General features: G+C 38.2%; 1 protein-coding gene across 1 annotated transcript in view; it reads left to right on the plus strand.

Annotated features, from left to right (window-relative positions):
* LOC103475959 (E3 ubiquitin-protein ligase Midline-1) overlaps nucleotides 1-17,708 on the plus strand; it is a 33,006-nt gene extending 15,298 nt beyond the window's left edge. The window contains exons 3-10 of the mRNA XM_008427964.3: nucleotides 2,380-2,475; nucleotides 7,805-7,912; nucleotides 9,717-9,865; nucleotides 10,350-10,477; nucleotides 11,492-11,635; nucleotides 14,561-14,722; nucleotides 14,802-15,009; nucleotides 15,525-17,708. Of these exons, the coding sequence (XP_008426186.1) occupies nucleotides 2,380-2,475; nucleotides 7,805-7,912; nucleotides 9,717-9,865; nucleotides 10,350-10,477; nucleotides 11,492-11,635; nucleotides 14,561-14,722; nucleotides 14,802-15,009; nucleotides 15,525-15,873 (1,344 nt within the window). The 3' untranslated portion in view covers nucleotides 15,874-17,708. The remainder of the gene's footprint in view (nucleotides 1-2,379; nucleotides 2,476-7,804; nucleotides 7,913-9,716; nucleotides 9,866-10,349; nucleotides 10,478-11,491; nucleotides 11,636-14,560; nucleotides 14,723-14,801; nucleotides 15,010-15,524) is intronic.
* The last annotated feature ends 1,321 nt before the right edge of the window (nucleotides 17,709-19,029 follow it).

Raw genomic sequence — 19,029 nt, forward strand, 5'->3', positions numbered from 1 at the left:
AGGATAAAAGATAGGAGCAGCTGTTTGTATGTGTCAGCCTTGGCACTAAATCACTGGTTTGGTGTTCCCCTTTTGCTGCTTAAGTTGGAACAGCTTTTCGTTCTTAAGAGCAGTTTAATACAAAACAATTTCGGGGATTTCTTAGACTGCACCTACATAAACATGTTACATTTTACAATTTATCCATTTATTAGGACTGCTTTCCCTGATGGTCACAGAATTACAAACTGGACTAGCTGTGAAGTCTGTTACTCTAGAAAGGGTGAAAAGTGTACTCCTTAGTAATTGCTGATGGTGGGTCCTCACACTCCATCCCTGTGGGTGTAGTCCAAGGTGCAAAAACAAGATTTTCAGGAGGTGCTAAATGCCAAGTGTGTGCACATCAGCGCCATTATTATTTCAGAAGGTGGTTTCAACTTGCCCACAGTTTATTTGATTATATTTCATGACTGTGGAAAATGTTGGAAAGTGTGAACGGAACACCAACACATCACTGCTGTTTTTGTGATGCTTCACTTTCTTATTTGTAAGATGTTAAGTTGGTGTTTTGTGTACAAATGCTTGACTGAAATACTTTAAGCTTTTTCTCATCATTCTTGTGCTGGTGTATTTGAAATGTGCTTTACTTTAGGCTGAAGGAGAGAATGAATGAACCCTGTATAATGCATGTTGCTTTTGAGTCAAACATTTTCTATAGTGTGTTTTTATCGAGATAAAAGGCGAAATATTTTCGGCATGCTTCTGAGCAAGAACATTAAGTTACTTCTTCTGTTAATGAATCCATAGAAAATTAATTGCTGACTACTTGGGGATGAAAGTTCAAATCTCTGTACAGCATTTATGAGCGCCGGGACCTTTGACTAAATAATAATGTGAAGGATCTTTTGGTTCTATTAAATTATGTAAAGAGTATAAAAACTCCTAGGCTAGCTGAAATGTTTTAAAATATTCTCATGGCTTGAAATACAGAAATATATAAACATTAAGAAATGAAATAAGCAAGTGAAATATGTTTTCTAACTAGTTAACTCTGTTCTTTTGCATCCTTGGATCTTTCTATCACAGTCCCAGTCCACTCCCTCACTGCCCTTTGGAAATTCATTTAACTAAGCAGAGATTAACTGTGCAGTACAACACAGACTTTTCCCCCCAAAAAATCTAGCTCAGAGTGGTGGCAGATAAAAAGAGACAGATTACGCCGCAGGATGATTGACAAGTGATCAAACTGAAGGGGGCTGGAAGGCGGTCCAGCTCCATCAAATAGACACAAGCTGGCAACAAGGACATATAATAGGCTTAGATCCCTTTTCTTTATGTTTGTGTCGTAGCATATTGCATTGAAGTTCAGTGCACAGAGGATGGCTTATTGTTGCAATTCTTGTCCTCCTTTGAGAGATCAGCTTTACCCCCTCTGTTACCAACAACAGGGTCATATTCCTGTTAGAGCAGACCCTTATGTCACTTCTGTGTGCCATCTGCGTATTAAGGTCATCCATTAAGCCCCCCGTGGCACTGCATCACACTTGCAAAGGAAAAAATAAATAAATAAAAAGAGGCACCATGGCCACCTCTGTGGACGGGTAAGAGCTTTTCTGACACCACAAACTGTTGATATTTAAAATGTGGCTGAAGAGTTACGGTCACTTTGTAAATTACAAAGCGGATTCTATAACTTCTTACTTCGGTAATTTCCACTTTCAGCTTTGAAACCATGAAGAACATCTTAAAACTTTGAAAAAGAGAAAAAGAGACAACGATGCATCAGAACAGCTTAATCATGCCTGATTTGGCAATTATGTGAAACATGGCAGCAAACGAAACAGCCTGGGCTCTGGCATAAAAAAAAAAAAAGAAAAACAGCTATGTAAAAAATACAGAAGGGTGAATAGAAAGGAGGACAGAGAGGGGAATAAGTGAAGGGAGGAGCGTCGAGGGGCGGCACTGACGCGCTTGTCACCTGTTTGCCGCTTCGTTTGCCGGGAGCGCTGCTCTCATAGGGAAAGCTTTTTGAAGCCCTGATTTATCGCTTGGCTGGGTTTGCGCATGGCTTGGTGCTCAGTGGAGTGACTGTCCCAGTCACATCCACGGCTAGAACTAGGATCTGCTGTCTGAGGCTTCGGACGGGGCAGGATGAGGAGGCAGTGCAGGGATGAGGGGTACTACCCACGGTCAGAGGTACGCCACCTCCAAAACTTTACAAATTTAGAGACTGATCAGGTTAAAGAATTGCACAATTTGTTCATCATCGTTTTATTTTAGAAGGTTCCTTCTCGTTTAGTTGATTTGATGCGTCGGCTTAAGCTTTGTTGCGTTTCTATCTTCTTGCATCTGTGTGACATTTCTATATTTTTTAGCATCTCTCACTCTCGTTTCCAACAGCAAGCACTTGACTCCAACCTGAGCAACTTGATCAAGAGGAACAACGAGCTGGAGTCGCTTATGGGGAAGCTGATCCAGACTTGTCAACATGTCGAGGTGAGTCTCAGTGGCCCTGTGGGGGTCACCAATGACCTAATTTGTCTAGCAATGCAAGTGGTGGCGTTCTGTGTGAAAGAAACTGCTGATGATTGGTTGTTTTTGCCCAAGAGTAAAAATGTCAAGACGATACATTTAGAAACTAGACAATTCTCTAAAAATCATGCCACATCTTGCGACTGCTGTTGTCATGCAAGACTAAGCTCAATATCTGGCATAAGGAATGTAAAGGACTCAAAAATAACTGGTTTACACTAATACTTCATTTTATGAGCAACTTTGTAATTTAAGAATTATATGAAAAAAAAACGTAAGCTGTAAGAAATTGTCACTTTCTGTATAAATAATGCAAACATCTATGTCTGTAGCTTGACATTCCTTTATTTCCCTGGTTTAAGTCTCAACTATAATTCATTGCATAGTGATTATCTGCATCTATCCAAATTCTGCATGGAAATTTTGCAATAAATGTACAATAATCGCATTTACATTCTCAAACCGTTTTTAGAAACACTGCTTAAGCAGATTTTCTCAATTTTCAGTCATTTGGTTTGGTTTACCATATTTATTCCTGGGTTAACAGATTTGTGTTCATGTTTGCATGCATGCAGTCTCCTTTGGAGGCAGTTCTGTGCCAAGCCTGCCCGTTCACATCACATTGCACCGCTAAGATGCTTTAAATAAAGCAATGCCACAGGGTTTTAGAAAATATGGAGGGCAGCTTCGCAGCCTGCCAAGACCTTTTGCAAAGTAGAGGAATGTAAAGGATTAGGCAGTTTAATATTTTCAGAAGATTAAATTACAGTTGTGTGCTTGTTTTGCATGCATGTCAAGGTGCAGTTTATGCAAGATAAAGGGTATTTTAATGAATAAAGGATAGAAAGAAATGGCGGTTCTGTGATCACAAAAGGACAACTTTGAGATAGCTGTAATGAAAATACAGCTACGATAATAATAGAATATATATATATATATATATATGCACCATAAGTTGATAATTTGTAGAAAGTACAAGTTTCACCTCATTTATTAACCACTTTTTTTCATTCATCTAATATGCATTAGCCTCAAAATGAGAGAAAATGACATGGGATAGTGTTCAGTGATGGTGTGCAACATAAATACAGGAAGGAACATAAGTCAGACATATAAAAATACAAAAATAAATTGAAGTAGTTATGAAGATCAAGGAGACTCTGCTTGCGTGCCACTAATGAGCTTTCTGAATATTTCACATCAGATTATCCCAAAACAGCTGCAAAGACACGTCTTGAAAAAAAGATTGCCAACTCGCATCCTGTTCCTCTGACTCACCAGCTCTGCTGCACCCATAATTTTGCATTCCTGCTGCACACTAGATGCCTTTTCAGCTGGCATCTTGTTTTTAGCTTCTCCATGTTAGAACCAACACCAACCCACACTCCAAGCACGCTCAGGCACTTATCACATGTTGAAAAATGGGGACGCTGTCTAGGGGTTGCTCTGGGAGAGTGGATTGAATTAATTCAACAGTTTGATAAATATGCATAGACTCACAAGGGTCATTTTAGTTTTCTTCTTTTAAATACAGTACAATAAAGGATTTAACACAAAATCCTTAAGTTCATTTAGTCACTTTTCATCATAATTTCGTCAAAACTCAGTTGAATAATTTTTTTTCCCCCACAAGAACATACGTTATTAACCCTCAGACAGTATTTACGTTACATTAGTGAGGCTCGAGTTACTAGACTGATGAAGACCCATCTGTGATTTAGCACCGGATCACAGATGGGTAAACGTCGAGAGATGTGCTAATCCTAATCTACACAGGCAGATGAAACAGACTTGACACAAATATATGCATTTTAGCAAATGTACAGATACTCCGTTTGAAGCTTTGGTTGCACATATTCTAAGTGTAGCTGATATGTTTTTGAAAAAAACTCAACAGAAAATATGTATTTTGTCAGACAACGATGCATTAAAATAACACAAGGCCTTTCTAAAGTTTTGACACTGCTTTAAGCTTTCTCAGATTGTCTCTTAATGATTATAAACATTAGACTTTACTGGGATTAGGCCAACACAGATTAGCACGTACTGGTGAAAATGTATTCTTTTTAACCAATTTATATCTGATCCTCAAATCCTTAATTAAAAATATAATCTAACCTTCATAAGTCACCCTACTAGAAAAGAGTCCACCTTTGTGTGTTATAATTCGGGTACAAAAGCAGCTGTTCTGTGAAGGCCTCAGGTTTGTTAGAGAATAAAAGAAAAAAAAAGAACCACAAAAGTGTCATCAATTGAGGGACTTCAATCTGGAGAGACTCAAACGGAGAAAGAAAGCGATTAAAAGAGTTTAATGACAAAATGAACATAAAAATAAACACAAAGTCCTTTGGTGTTCAGGTCCCGGCCGGGGACGTCGAGCTGGACTTCGATAAGCTCGATGAACATTCCTGATGCAGCATAGGAATGTAGACCCCCCGGGGCCTGTACTAGTGGCGGCGGTCGGAGGAGGATGAGGCCTGAGAGCCGGGAGCAGAAAGTGGAGATGGGGCGGAGGTTGATCGCAGCTGGTGAGCAGAGGAGGCCATGGGTGAAAGTCCTTTTGAACTGGAGCCCAAACGATGATTGGATGGAGCGAGGCTTGGATCGGCACTGATAGGTCCAGGTTTCAGAGAGAGAGGCGCTGATTGATGAGGCAGGTGCGACTAGAGTCTTCCAGACTGAACTTTTGTCAAGACTCCATTTCTGCGCTGCTTCGTCAGTGTAGTTTTGAATTCTTCTTTGGGGTTTATTTCACATCTCACTTGATTCTTTTGGTTCTCTAATATTATGCTTAATAATTATTCATTCATTTATTCATTCATGTACTTATCTTCAGTTCTTTTCCCTGTTGTCCCTCTGTTGCGTTTACACAGTCTGTCATTTTGAGTCGTTCTCCCTCAGTGCCACAGTTCACAACTACAGCTCATGTAATTGATTAAACTCACTTGTTTTTTTCACACTAATCGCCCCTCCCGGTATCCATGTTCCTCCAGTTTTTACTACTTGCTGGATTCAGTTCATCACATTTCCTTCCGTGGTTCGGTGCCATCTGGCCGAATGTTTGCGTTATTTTGGCACCTTGGTTTTCCAGTGTGTATGTTTTTTGGACTCTGTCTAAGCTGCACTTTTTCTCAGGATATTGCCTGCATCCTGCCTGTGTTTGGGTCCTCATTTAGCACAGGTTAGGCTATAAAAAAACTATTCCAAACTTTGTTCATATGATCTTCTGAACACAGAAAGAGTATCACACAAACCTAACCACACAAACCTGTCAACATGGACTGAACTAACACAGAGAAAACATTAAAAATATCTGTTACGCAGTGAAATACTTTGCCAAGCACTGCAGCAGCAGAATTAATCCAACAGTAAAGTAATGGTGGCTCTTTGTAGAAGATTTCTTCCACATGCTCCAGGCTAAGACAATTTAAGACGCTTTGTGTTTAAATGAAACGCTTAGTGTTTCTTATAGCCGACAATTTGTCACACTGAATATATCCTCCATGGGGCTTCGGCTTGCAGTAGATACTTTACATCTGTACAAGACATGATGAATTTAGTCACAACTGGAGCACTGGACATATTTTGAGCTGCAACATGGCCTCTTGAATATTAGCAGATGTCTTAATAGAATGTGGAAAGTCTAATTCTTCTCAAAGAAAGAGTTGACAAGAGTTCAATCCAAAGTTACACCTAACCTTTAATAGTTGCAGTCTCTGTCTAATGTGTGGCATTAACCATGATTTTGAGAACCAAATCTAAGGTGCAAGCATTACACAAAGTGCAAAGCTTTACACTGGTGTCAAAGAAACCAATTAGCAAAGTTGTAGCAGCAGCTGCCAAGGCATCGGAAGGCAAAGGAACTGTGGCATTAGCTCAGCATGTTTCACGTTAACACAGATGTACTCCAGGTGGCAAATTGTTGCTTTTGGCAACACAACCCTGGAAAAAAATTACATAAACGCAGTAAGGAAGGGACTTTGAGCATTCAGTCAAAGCCCTTTACAAGCGTGTTTGGCTCAGTGTAGGAAATAAAAATGACTTCCCATGATGTAATCATTAAAACTTCTGTCAGCACACGGAGAGTCTAAGTTTAAATGAATAACTGCGCTTTAGTAATCACTTGGTAACTCTCGCAACAGACTTCCCTTTTATGGCTCCCTGCGCTAGCACTCGGTTGCAGCAAGAAAACTTTACAAGGTGCTTAAAGGACCACTAGGAAATTACTACAATAGGAAACTGTGAGTTATGCCAAGACCAGCAACCTTCATAATTGGACGAACAGGTTTCACAGCCTGCTCAGTGTGTGAAGCTACCTGCGAAGGGAATCAAATGCTGGAGAGAAGTGAGCCAAATGCTTGTTGTCTGTGGCAGAAATGACACCCAATTGCTCTGAATGGCAATTATCTGAAATTGGAAAATACCTCCAACTAAATAAAATTATTTTTCATTTCTAATTTCTATTATTGAGATCTGGATTCATAAAGAAGAGTACAGTATAATATTAAAATATTCAAAATATTCACTCCTCAATTTTGTCCCACAGGTCAAATGTTTATGTACAGAAAGGAATCCAGATCCTGGAACCTGGTCTGTTGACTTATAAAATACAACAAAATGACATCTGGAATACAAATAACTCTTCCTGTTGCATATGGCATTCTATGAAGTTGTTCAAATTTCCTTACAGCTCATTTTTACATAGAAAGTATAGAAAATCACTTTAAATGATCAGTTACTAAAGAAGAAATTAAACACTGCTGGTACGAACCAAACTGAACCAGAACTTGAATGATACCAAGTTTTAGCTGGTAAATGGCAAAATCATGAATATTACAAGTAAAAGAGGATTTAAATATATTAATCTTAGTGTGATAATTTTTTTTAATACAAAATAAGTGACAAAAATGTTAATCTGTTCCCCTAATATTGCAATTGTCTAAGATGTTCCCATTTTCATTCAGTAGAAACACTGGAATTATTTATTGCTAAATAGCTCAATCTTAGCACATGGTCCCTCGTAAGTCCTAGAATGGTGAAATCCACAAACACACACACATGCATATTTGTGCTGTTCAGATAACACGGGTAAGTTTTGTTTCATCACTCAAGGCAGAAGCAAAATATAAGAAAAGCCTAATTATTCACCAGGCCTTAATATAAGATGGATGAAAAAAATGTTTTCTTGGTACAACATATCACACCACAATACAAATGTACACACTCTGTAAACTTTCCATGTTCCCCCGTCCCGTCTTTGTCAATCTGATGCCATCTGTGAATTGATTTTCAGGTAAACGCATCACGCCAGGAGGGCAAGCTCATGGAGGAGTGCGACGTCCTGATTGACATCATTCAGCAGAGGCGGCAGATCATTGGCAGCAAGATTAAAGAGGGGAAGGTGAGGTGAAAAAGTAGAACAGTGTGACCTGAAATAGCACACAGTGCTTTTATTGTGTCCTCAAAACTGTTAAAAATGTCAAAAGCAAAACCAAAAAAACATGAAAATCTTAAATTATTGAAAAGCCCTTGTTAAGAAGTTGCATAAGAGTAATTAAACAAGCATAATTCATGAGCAACACTAACAAAAGCTGAAAAGAGAATGCAAACCAAAAAAACAACCACCTGGAATACATGGAAGGTTTTTAAAGACCTATGGATTATCACCTTACAGTTTAACCAGAGTGTGATTGGGTTTAAGATCTTGTAATGATGCCTAAGCACTCTACCGCACAATGTTCTGGTAGAGATAATAGTAGTAAATACTTTATCTTTCATGGTCAGGCTGGTTTTGATAACTTTTGCTCCTGAAAGAAAAAAATCACCACTTGCAAATGGCTTTTTGTTTTTACCCAGGTTGTCTTTTGAAAGCATAAACATTTGTTGGATCACTTCAAATATTACAGTATGAAAAAACCCCCAAAAGAAATCATTAAGGGGGCAAACTCTTTCACAGCGCTGTATGCTTACATGATCCTTTAACTGCCAGCAGATGGCAAACTACTCGGATGCCTGAGATTCAAACCCTTCTGAACAGACGGGAGGTGGCAGATTGGCCAAAGAGACATCCCACAGCATATGGAGAAGATGTTTGCTTGTACTCTCAACCCAAATGATAATTTAAGCTCCATGTAATGAGACTTGGAGTGCTTCAGAGTTTGTTTATTTTATTTTCCCCAACCATCTAACTTCAACCATCCCAACATTTAGCACTGAATGAGAAAGAATGTGCACAGACGCTTGGCATTTTTGTCATGAACTGGATCCAGAGGTCATGGCTACGGTGTAATCTTTCCTGGGATACAGTTTCTGTTCTGTGTTTATTTTGGTACAAGCCAAACTGCTGATGAAATGCCTTTTGACCTCAATCTAACCAGTGACCTAAATCTGCCTCTTAAAAAGCAGAGGGAATAAAACTGGACGGCAAACAAGAGAAGCTAAAATCTCAGATTTGCATGCAACAAAAATCACCAACATGGCTGATTTAAAAAAAAAATTAATAAAATGAAAAGAAAGTTTGGGATTTCACCATAAAACGATTGTTTCATTACATTTTGCACTAGTTTATTTGTACGTTTTCCACATAAAATTTGCTCTTATAATCCCCTAAAACCTTGGTTGATAATACAATGTAAACTAAATAAATCAAATTATTTTTATGGTCTTTCATCTTGTCATAATGAGGTAATTGTGTATAGAATTTTGAGAGCAGAGATTAAATTAATATAATTTGGAATAAAATGTAACAAACTGTGGAAAAACTGAATCAGGCTGCAGGTTACGTTTGAATTTTGTTTAATAAATATCACATTTGAAAAAAGAAGATTTTGAATAACTTGGTCTCATTGTTTACATGACAAAATTTGGCAGTCAGCAGGTGATTGTACACTTTTGAGACTCACTGTATGTTTACAGAACAATTTACCGGTTCACAACTCGAGAAACAAGATGGTTAAAACCAACCTACTCCAAGTCAGAGTAACTTTAGCTAAAAAAAGATTGATGTTCTTAAACCTGTAGCGTTTTCTACCTGCTCTTATACTGATATAAATGAGAAAACATCAAGAAATACAGAATTTCCTAGTCTTGACCTTTTGTGCAAATGTCAACATTCGTCTCCATGTAGCCCCATAAAGAGCTGCAGTCTTGTTATTTTCCATTCGTCTTAAAAGCCTTCTAATAATGCTCCATTTCAATGATTTCAGGCTCAAAGGCTTCGGAAGCTGGCCCAGCAGATTTCCAACTGCAAGCAGTGCATAGAGAGATCCTCGGCCCTCATCACACAGGCTGATCAGACGCTGAAGGAAACGGATCATGCTCGCTTCCTGCAGACGGCCAAGAGCATCAATGAAAGGTCAGGCTCCCTGGCAGAGACTTCAACTCGAGCCTGACCAGCTACAAAGTATCGAGTCCCAATTGAGCGTATTTTGGACCGATTTCAACAATTCGGGCTTGTGTGCTAAATAAATTTTCCTACTGCTAAATCCAGGAACTCTTGGGAATCTGATTTTCATATCTGAAAATGATGTTTTCCCATACACTTCAGCGCGCCTTACTCTCCCTTCACCTCGTGCACATAACGAGGTAAATGTAGCTAGTTTTACCCTTCACGTATCGTCGTCTCGGGGGGGATGGGGGGTGGTGAGCGTATGTTTTCTATGCTCCTTCACCCTGACGTACCTTCCTTCAGGGGGAGAGAGGGGGGGGGGGGGGGGCGATTTATGTTTTTGCACCACCTGAATAATGTGTAGTTGCGCCCCTGCGACCAATGAGTGAATATTAGCACAGATGAAACAAAGTGTAAAATCCTTTTTCCATTTCTGTTTATAATAATCTAGGGTTTCCATGGCAACAGCATCAACCCAGGTGCTGATTCCAGAGATCCACCTGACAGACACGTTTGACACGTTTGCTCTGGATTTCACCAGAGAGAAGAAGTTGCTGGAGAATCTGGATTACCTCACAGGTTAGAGACATTTTACATCAAGAATGTATTCACAGCCTAAAGGAAAATCTGTTTTTTTTCTGAATTCATTAACCCTTGTGAAACTTAAACTTTACAGAGAACTTATTGAAGTTTCCTTCAACTTTAAGTTTAATTTTCTTCATTTAATTTCTTTCAAGTCTGTCTTTAAGTATTGCTTTAGTAGTTAGACTTCAGCCAATTAACTCCTAAATTAATGTCAAACATTACCTTCCCCATCTTTCATTTGCTTGGACCTATCAAAATGTCACTGTTAATTGATCAGTACACCAGGGAAAGAAGAAGAAGAAAAGAAAAAAAGAACGATGGGGTTTGTTGTGGATTTGAAGCCTGGTGAAAATGGTTGGCTCATATTTATTCTCTGCGACGCATGAGGGCTTCGCTGGAGGGTATTTCACTCAGTGAATCAGCCTGAATCACTCCGCTATGTGCAGCCACTCATGACAGAATGCTTGGGAGTGGGGAGCAAGTGACAGGCACAAAAAGAGATAAGAAGTGGCTTTACAATCATTTCAAGCTGGGTCTTTGTATCTTTGTTTTTCTACCTCGCTCTGTTCTCCTCCTGCAAGAAACTCAATGGACTTAACACAAAAGGAGCCGTTTCCAACTAAATTCTCATAACATTTGTTTCCCCCACAAATCGATGCATCAGTGAAATAGAGCCAGCAGTTTCTGTGATTATACACTAAGTGACTAAGATTTTGTGTTTCTAATGAGGTTGTGCTATGCTCTGTTCCCGCTGTGTTAATGTCATTTGGAGATTTATTTCTATCGCCATTATTATTGAACCTGTAACTCTTGCATCTCAGAATGAGTTTCAACCCACCCCCCCATAGAGGTCTTAAATTTGATTCTTGTGCACATAAGGAAGGTTTATTAGGCTGAATTTTATTGGAACTACTAAAAACTGGCGAATCACCAGCTTGGGACTTCTCTAATGCAATCTCTTGCATCAGGGGGGCCAAAGATAATGCTTCTGCTTTCGGTTCTCTGCAGCTCCAAGCGCTCCGTGCATAAGGGAAGAGTTGTGCACAGCTTCCTATGACACAATCAGTGTCCACTGGACATCTGATGATGAATTCACAGTTGTTTCCTATGAGCTGCAGTATGCCATCTTCACCGGACAGTCTAACATCGCCAGTAAGTGCATTATGGACGTTATGTCCAGGTTATATGTTAATTCTAACTGTAGTTAATTAAGTATTTTATCTCCATATTTCCAGAATTCATGTCCAATTATATAACGAAGGAAGAAAAATGCCTTTTTACTATGAGATTCTGAGGCCCTATTTACATGATGCCAGGGCAGTAAATTGTCAACATTTTGGCCGCTTGTTTACATGGACAAAACAGCAAATGTTTGACAATGGCCTCCATAGGGAGACTTTTTTAGAAATGCAATATGAATCATGTCTGTGTAAACATAGACGGAAAATATTTGGAAACAATTTCAGACACGTCATCTTGAGCTCGAGCACTCAGGCCTCGTTTTCAGGCACACAACAACAGCAGACGTCCAACTCCTGTCCGTCCGGGTGCAACTCTTCAGATTATCTGACGAGTTAAACTAAAACCTGCTCATTGTGAAATATGTCCATCAGAAATAGTCTGTACATCTGTACAGGTTAAGGATTACAAAAAGACATTTCTGGATGAAGGAGGCTTCATCCTACAGGCCTGGCATGCACACTACATCCATTTTCCAGGGATACTGCATTTTCATCTGCAGTGTTTTAATTTTGTTTTTGTGTAAATACAATTATTTTTCAGATAAGAAATGTCAACATTGTTAATTTGAAAATAGGACTTGCAACATATGTAAACATGCAAATTAACATAATTAGGGAAAAGTGGGAACAACTCTTACCCTGGCATAAGTTGCTAAATGGAGGCAAAGTGCTCCCAACATGATCCTTCATATTTTCGTCCAAGATGGTTATTAGTTGGAAAGATAGTGAGATCATAGCAGAAAGCTACACTGAATCCTTAAAATGCAGCAATTTTGCACCCTCCATCCAAATACGCACAATGTAAGTAGCAGGGAGACGTCAACATACATATTTAATAGACAATTTAGGATGCGGTAGAACAGTAATTCTTATATTGGTGACATTGAATCAGAAGAAATACTTTCAGGCCTCTTCTGAAAGTACCTGAATTTTATATTGATAAAGGTTCCTTAAATTCATAGTCACATCTCACATATATAAAGAAAGACTGTTTCCTTTAGAGAAACATTCTGCTCCGTGGATACGAAAAGTTTTTTTTTTTCTTCCCTGTGCAAAACAGATGAAACCAAGAGGATGGAGACATTTTTGTCAAGATGACAGCTAAGAGAAAAAAATCTAGTATCAGTCACTTAAGACACAGAACATCTTATGGAACAATTACTTTGTAGTGTATACTTACATACACATCAGTCAAACACCCACAAGACCTTAGAAATCTTGAGAACGGCTGAGTGAGCAACAACTACATGGAGGGAAATGGGGTCAAGGCACCTGAAGACAAGCTCCCCTGCTGCCTTTCAATCAAACCGCCTCATCTCTGTCTTTCATCTGCTTCAGTTTTTAAGACTTTTAAAGATTTAAAGACTTCTCACGAAAAGTTTTCTTTTCTTTGGTTCTTCATTTTCTTGTTTCATATGCTTGACGGTTATCTAATAAAGCATTCCCTTTCTCTCTTTCCATTACTTAAAGAATAAAGAATATTAAGAAGCAACATTTATGACACTTAATGTGACACTTCATTTCCTTCTTGCTGTCGCATCCCAGTTTCTTTTTGTTCAATAAGATGCATGTTTGCTGCACTTCCTCTTATCACATTCACTAATGACAGAGGTGTTGCTTTCAAAGTTGGGGTCAAATGGTAGATAATTCTCCCTGAAGCCACCAAGCAGGAAGTTGAAGCCTTGTAGATATAAACTATTTGCTTCTTTATTATTGTCTGAGAATTTTTAGACTGATGTGTTTACACACATTTAAAGGTAGCTGTGATCTGTGATCTTTAAGGAGGTCATCTCCTCGATTTGCATGCAAATGTGCCAAAATGTAAATTGTTTTGCATTACATACTAGTTCATTCTAGCTTATGATATCCTCTTAATCCAATGAATACTTTGATTTATTAGTCTACTAATAGATGAGATTGTAGCCAATCTGTATTTTTTCAAACCAACTCAAGACAAAAATACATGTCGTCTTCAACTGTTCATATGTCATTAAAGATAAAAAAACAACTACATTTGTTAATTTTAGCTTGAACTTGTCAAAACACCTAGCTTAACTTTAGCTTTTTATTTGTGATGATTGTAAAATAGTGCCCATCTTACAAGGTGCAGTTGCGCCCGGATTAGTCATTTTACCTCAAGTCAGAAAATATCTTACCAGGCTTGTCAAACAGTGGAGCCTGAATGTCACTTGTCTGGAAAGCAAAATAAAAGTTCTTACAAATTGTTGATTTGGGAGACAAAAAAAATATACGAATCAAGTAGCATAGTTCAGTCGTTTTCTAAACCAATATTCATCTCAAAATATAACTTGATTGAAAGAAATAAACCTTCTGAGTTAAAGCGATTTCTGGTGTAAAGATGTTACACTGTTGACTATTTTCACTTCCAAGTGCCTAGCAAGGAAAATAAAATAAAAAATAAATAAAAAAAAACAACCATGTCAATCTCTCAGGAAAAGAAGAAAAATGACATGAGGAGTATATGTACGCTCACAAAAACACTTTGGCCTTGGAGGCACTGTGGAAAAGCAGAGGTACCATTAAATAAACCCACACTGAAAACACTCGCAGCAGAAAGTATTGTGCTGGTATGAAGCCAACGAGGTGTGAATTGTTTCCTCTTGTGCCTTTTCTTACCCTCTTACCTGCTCCCACAGCCAAGGGCTTGCACATCCTTTTCAATTTAGCACACTATGCTGTCACATAGCAGTACATTGATCTTCTGTTGGCTTTTTTTAAAAAAAGAAATTGTTTTGTGGACTAAAACTATGCCTTCAGTAGTAAGTTTTAAGAATGTTTCTTGTTACTTTATAACTGCTTTCCCTCTTCCACCTAGGTCTATGTAACTCATTAGAAAGTTGGATGATTGTTCCAAACATCAAGCAAAACCACTACACAGTGCATGGTTTGCAGAGCGGCACCAAGTACATTTTTGTTGTCAAGGCCATTAATCAAGCAGGAAGCAGAAGCAGTGAGCCGGGGACTCTGAAAACCAACAGTAAGAAATCAAACATTTTCCTCTGTATGCAACAATAAAGTTCAACTCTTAAAATAGTCAAAATATCTGCCTTAACCAGGCCAGCCATTCAAACTGGATCCGAAATCTGCTCACAAGAAGCTCAAGGTTTCCCATGACAACCTCACAGTTGAGCGGGACGAAACCACGTCCAAGAAAGGCCACAGTCAGGATCGGTTCTCCAGCCAGAGCAGCTACGGCGTGGTGGGAAATGTCTACATCGACAGTGGGCGTCACTATTGGGAGGCTCTGATTGGAGGGAGTACATGGTAAGAAACATTTCTACATTTACCTAAGTAAATTTTCGGTAACACTTTATTTGAAGGGGTGTGCATAAGACTGACATAACACTGTCATAAACATGACATAACATCTGTCATGAACAAAAAGAAGTCTTTATGAATGTTTATGACTGTTGTCATGAAGTGTCATTCCGTAAATAATGATACTTTACGCAAAGTTGCTATAAAAGTTGCATTCAAAGTCCATTAAAAGTGCCAATCTTGCATGATTTTGTGAATTATGATAATTTAATGCAAAGTTGGCGTTTTTAATGGACTTTCAATGTAACTTTTAGAGCAACTTTGTATTAAAAGTGTCATTATTTGCCAAATGACACTTCATGGCAACAGTCAAACATTCATAAAGACTCCTTTATGTTCATAACGGATGTTTTGTCATGTTTATGACAGTGTCATGTCAGTCTTATGCACACCCCTTCAAATAAAGTGTTACCAAATGTTCTTTGTTTGAATCTTAGATTGTTTTTTTTTCTGCTAAACAGGTACGCTATTGGCATTGCCTACAAGTCTGCCCCCAAGCACGAGTGGATTGGAAAGAACTCGGCTTCTTGGGTGCTCTGCCGCTGCAACAACTCCTGGGTGGTTCGTCACAACAGCAAGGAGCTGGCCATCGAACCCTCACCCCAACTCCGGCGGGTCGGGGTCCTGCTGGATTATGATGTCGGATATGTGGCTTTTTACGACGCCGTCGGTTCCCAACACCTACACACCTTTCACGTCTCCTTTGTCCAGCCTGTGTGTCCTGTGTTTAATGTATGGAATAAGTGTCTGACGATACTCACTGGTCTTCCTATCCCAGACCATCTAGAGGGACTAGAACCCGATAACTAAACGGTACAAAAACACAATGAAAACTCACAAAAAGTCACTACCTTCTAGCTGCACTGGGCAACACTTATTCAAACTGTGCTTTCTGGGTAGAGAGCCAAAGAGTAAGTCATACTCTTCTGCTACAGTTAGCCACATTAAATTCTGGTCATGGACGATTATGCATCCAGAGGTAGGGACTAAACAGGAAAATATAAACAGTGTCTTTTCTGACCTCAACCATAAAACATGCTTAAAAAAAAAGAAGAAAAGAACAAGTAAGCTCGTCTGTGTTTGAGCTATTTTTCATATAATTTCAAGTTTATCTAGATCGTCACAGAATGGTTGTTTCCTGGTATGCCACTAAAACTAGTCAACATATGTTCACAGTTGCCCAGTGCAGCAGCAGTGCCTTGAAAAAGTACATACACTCCTTAATTTTTTTAATAACAAGACAGCTATAGCGATTTATTTTAAAAATATCAACTTAAATTAAACACTGTTCACCATTTACTAGTTAGGTGACGTCTGAAAGCAATCGGTTGTACAACTGCATGCCACACTTTTTACATTTTCTTAAATATTTCTAAAATTCTGCATCTTCTTTATTGCAAATAAAGAAGATGCAGGCTTGTGCTACGTTGTGTTGATCCATCATTTAAAATTTTAAATACACTAGAAATTGGGGATGTAAATGTGCAAAGCTTAGAGGGATGTAGAAACTTTAGCAAGGCACTGCATAGAGGTGTTAGCTTCAAGCTTTCCTAGAATATGTTTCAATATGCTACTAATATTAGGATGCTTGTTTTCAGAATTCTTACAACTTTGCAAAAAGCAGAGGCTGGATTTCATATTCTTTGTGTTTTGACAGAGATATTTGAACTATTGCAAAAAGGAAAAAAAAGCCACAACTTAATTTTTTTTAATTTTTTTGTTGCTGTTTATTATTTTTATAGCTCATCTCAATAAAAATAGCACTTTGAAATTTCCATAAAGTACGTAAAACGTATACGAGTATATTTACTTCTAATCCGTCTCGGTTGCTGTGAAATCCAGAACATGTATATTTTGTACATTTGTTGTACCCCACGAAGCCCGTTTTATTTTTTCTCAGTTCATTTAGCAAGGAACCAAAGTAGCCATGGCTGTTCAGATGAATTTTATTCTATGAGAAAGTCTGAGATATTTTTTAAAAAATGAGAAGAGATGAATGGAAAATATTGATTGCTGGATTCCCAATATAGATTTTTTTGCACATTGTTTACACTTTATTCATGGTTTGTAGCCTAAAAATCCTCATCTTTTTGTGCAATTTATATGCTTTCATACTGGTGAGATGTGTTCTGTCTGACCTTATGTGTTCATTTTGTTTTGTGATCCTGAGTTTATGTGATGTATAATAGGCAAACGTTGTCAAACAGTTGTATTATCGGGATATTATTAAATACAAAGGTAAAAATGCAAAAGGCAGTATCGATTTCTAGTAACTGAAACAAATTTGTGACATTTTCCACATTAAATTTCCCCTTAATAGTAATGCTAAAGAGTTCACTCGACAATGCAAATGTAAAAAAAACAAAAATCTGCATTTCTCAATTAGATCAGGTTTTGTACACAACACAGTTTACCATTAACCATATGAAGAACAACTGAGGTTTTTGGGACATCTCTTTGGTAATCCATTGAGTAAATAGTGCTTCCCATCTTCTAATCCAAGCATAGTGCTTCGTTTAATGTGTCCTTTTGAACTTTTTAAAAATGGTGATTTATGTTCAGTCTCTGTGAACACTTGTGAAAATCAGACGCAACACTGTTTTCTGAGATTATGGACAACGTGAAATAAAATGTTTTCGTTTTCACTTCAGGTTTGTTGTTTCATATGTGCATCAAGCAACTTCCCCAGCAGGATTTGAAAACCTTTGATCTAGAACTATGCTGGAGGTTAGGCTTTGTCCATCAAGTCATCTACAAATTTTTTCCATCTGTCAATGTGATTGTCAAAATGTCGATAAATATCTAAATTAAATTTTACAATTTTTGATCCGAGTAAAACAGCAGTACTGATTAGCATCATGTCCTCATTTATACACCCAACATTTTGTCCGAGTAATCTAGCCTGCACTTTGGTTGACATCGAAATACAGAGTTCCCCCTAGTTTGGGAATTTCCTGCACAAGAGGAAGTCGTCGAGTCCATCGTGAACTTCCTGCATCCAATCAAGGTCTCTTCCTGGTTTTCAAGGAGTGATTGATTTCAGACGGCAGGGGTTCATCCCTAAACAGATATGCTGTTAACTACAGCTTTGTTTATCATTCACACAGCTCAGTGTGTTCTCTCAGTAAGGATTGTCTGACAGAATATTTGGTAAACCTCAATTGATGCTTCTTGAAACACTCAAACTATTACTTATAGACAGGCGTTTGTGTAAGATTTTATAGTTTTAAATTGACTTAAGCAAAAAGATACAACTAGCAATTTAAGTGCTTTCTACACAAAATATACAGATACACAGAAATACACATCCTCTGTGAAGAATGATGCTCATTTAATTTCAAAGCCTGGATTGTGTGTGTTTTTGTGACTTGAAATATTTCCAAACATTCAAATAAATTTTTTTACAAGCTCATGGAAAACTACCAGTCTTTTTGTCAACAAACTGGCAGCAACGGGTGAGAGAGGGCCAGATCTGAGTTACTCTACGTTGCATACAGTTTGAGTAAACTCTGTTCACTCTTACACTTTCTAAAAAGAAAGCAATTTTGAATTATTTTCAAAAAAACAGGATTGTATACTAAAGTCACCAACTAACAATCAGCAGAAGCAAGGAAAAAGTAAAAGAATGTTAAGAATGTGACACCTGTAAATGATCTTGGCATGTAAACTATGTCCTCAGAGCATAATCATCTCAAAATTAGCTTAGAACGCAGCTGTGTGTAACTGTCAGGTGTAAAATCTCTGTTGAAATTACTTGGAGACTTGTAGAGAATTTATTTTGCAGGGGATTGGATGAAGCTTCTTTTAAACAAAGCTAAAGCCAGTGAGTGACCAGGTGTTACCAGTGTTGACCACTGGTGCACAAGGCACCTGTAGTCTATACCAACTGGTACCAATTTCTGTGTATTGGCCCCCAAAGAAAAGCTTGGACATTGCAAGATGGATTTCCCTGTGACACTGATCTTA

This window comes from Poecilia reticulata, chromosome 2 (genome assembly GCF_904066995.2).
Source record: "Poecilia reticulata chromosome 2, P_reticulata-male-v2, whole genome shotgun sequence".
NCBI lineage: Eukaryota > Metazoa > Chordata > Actinopteri > Cyprinodontiformes > Poeciliidae > Poecilia > Poecilia reticulata.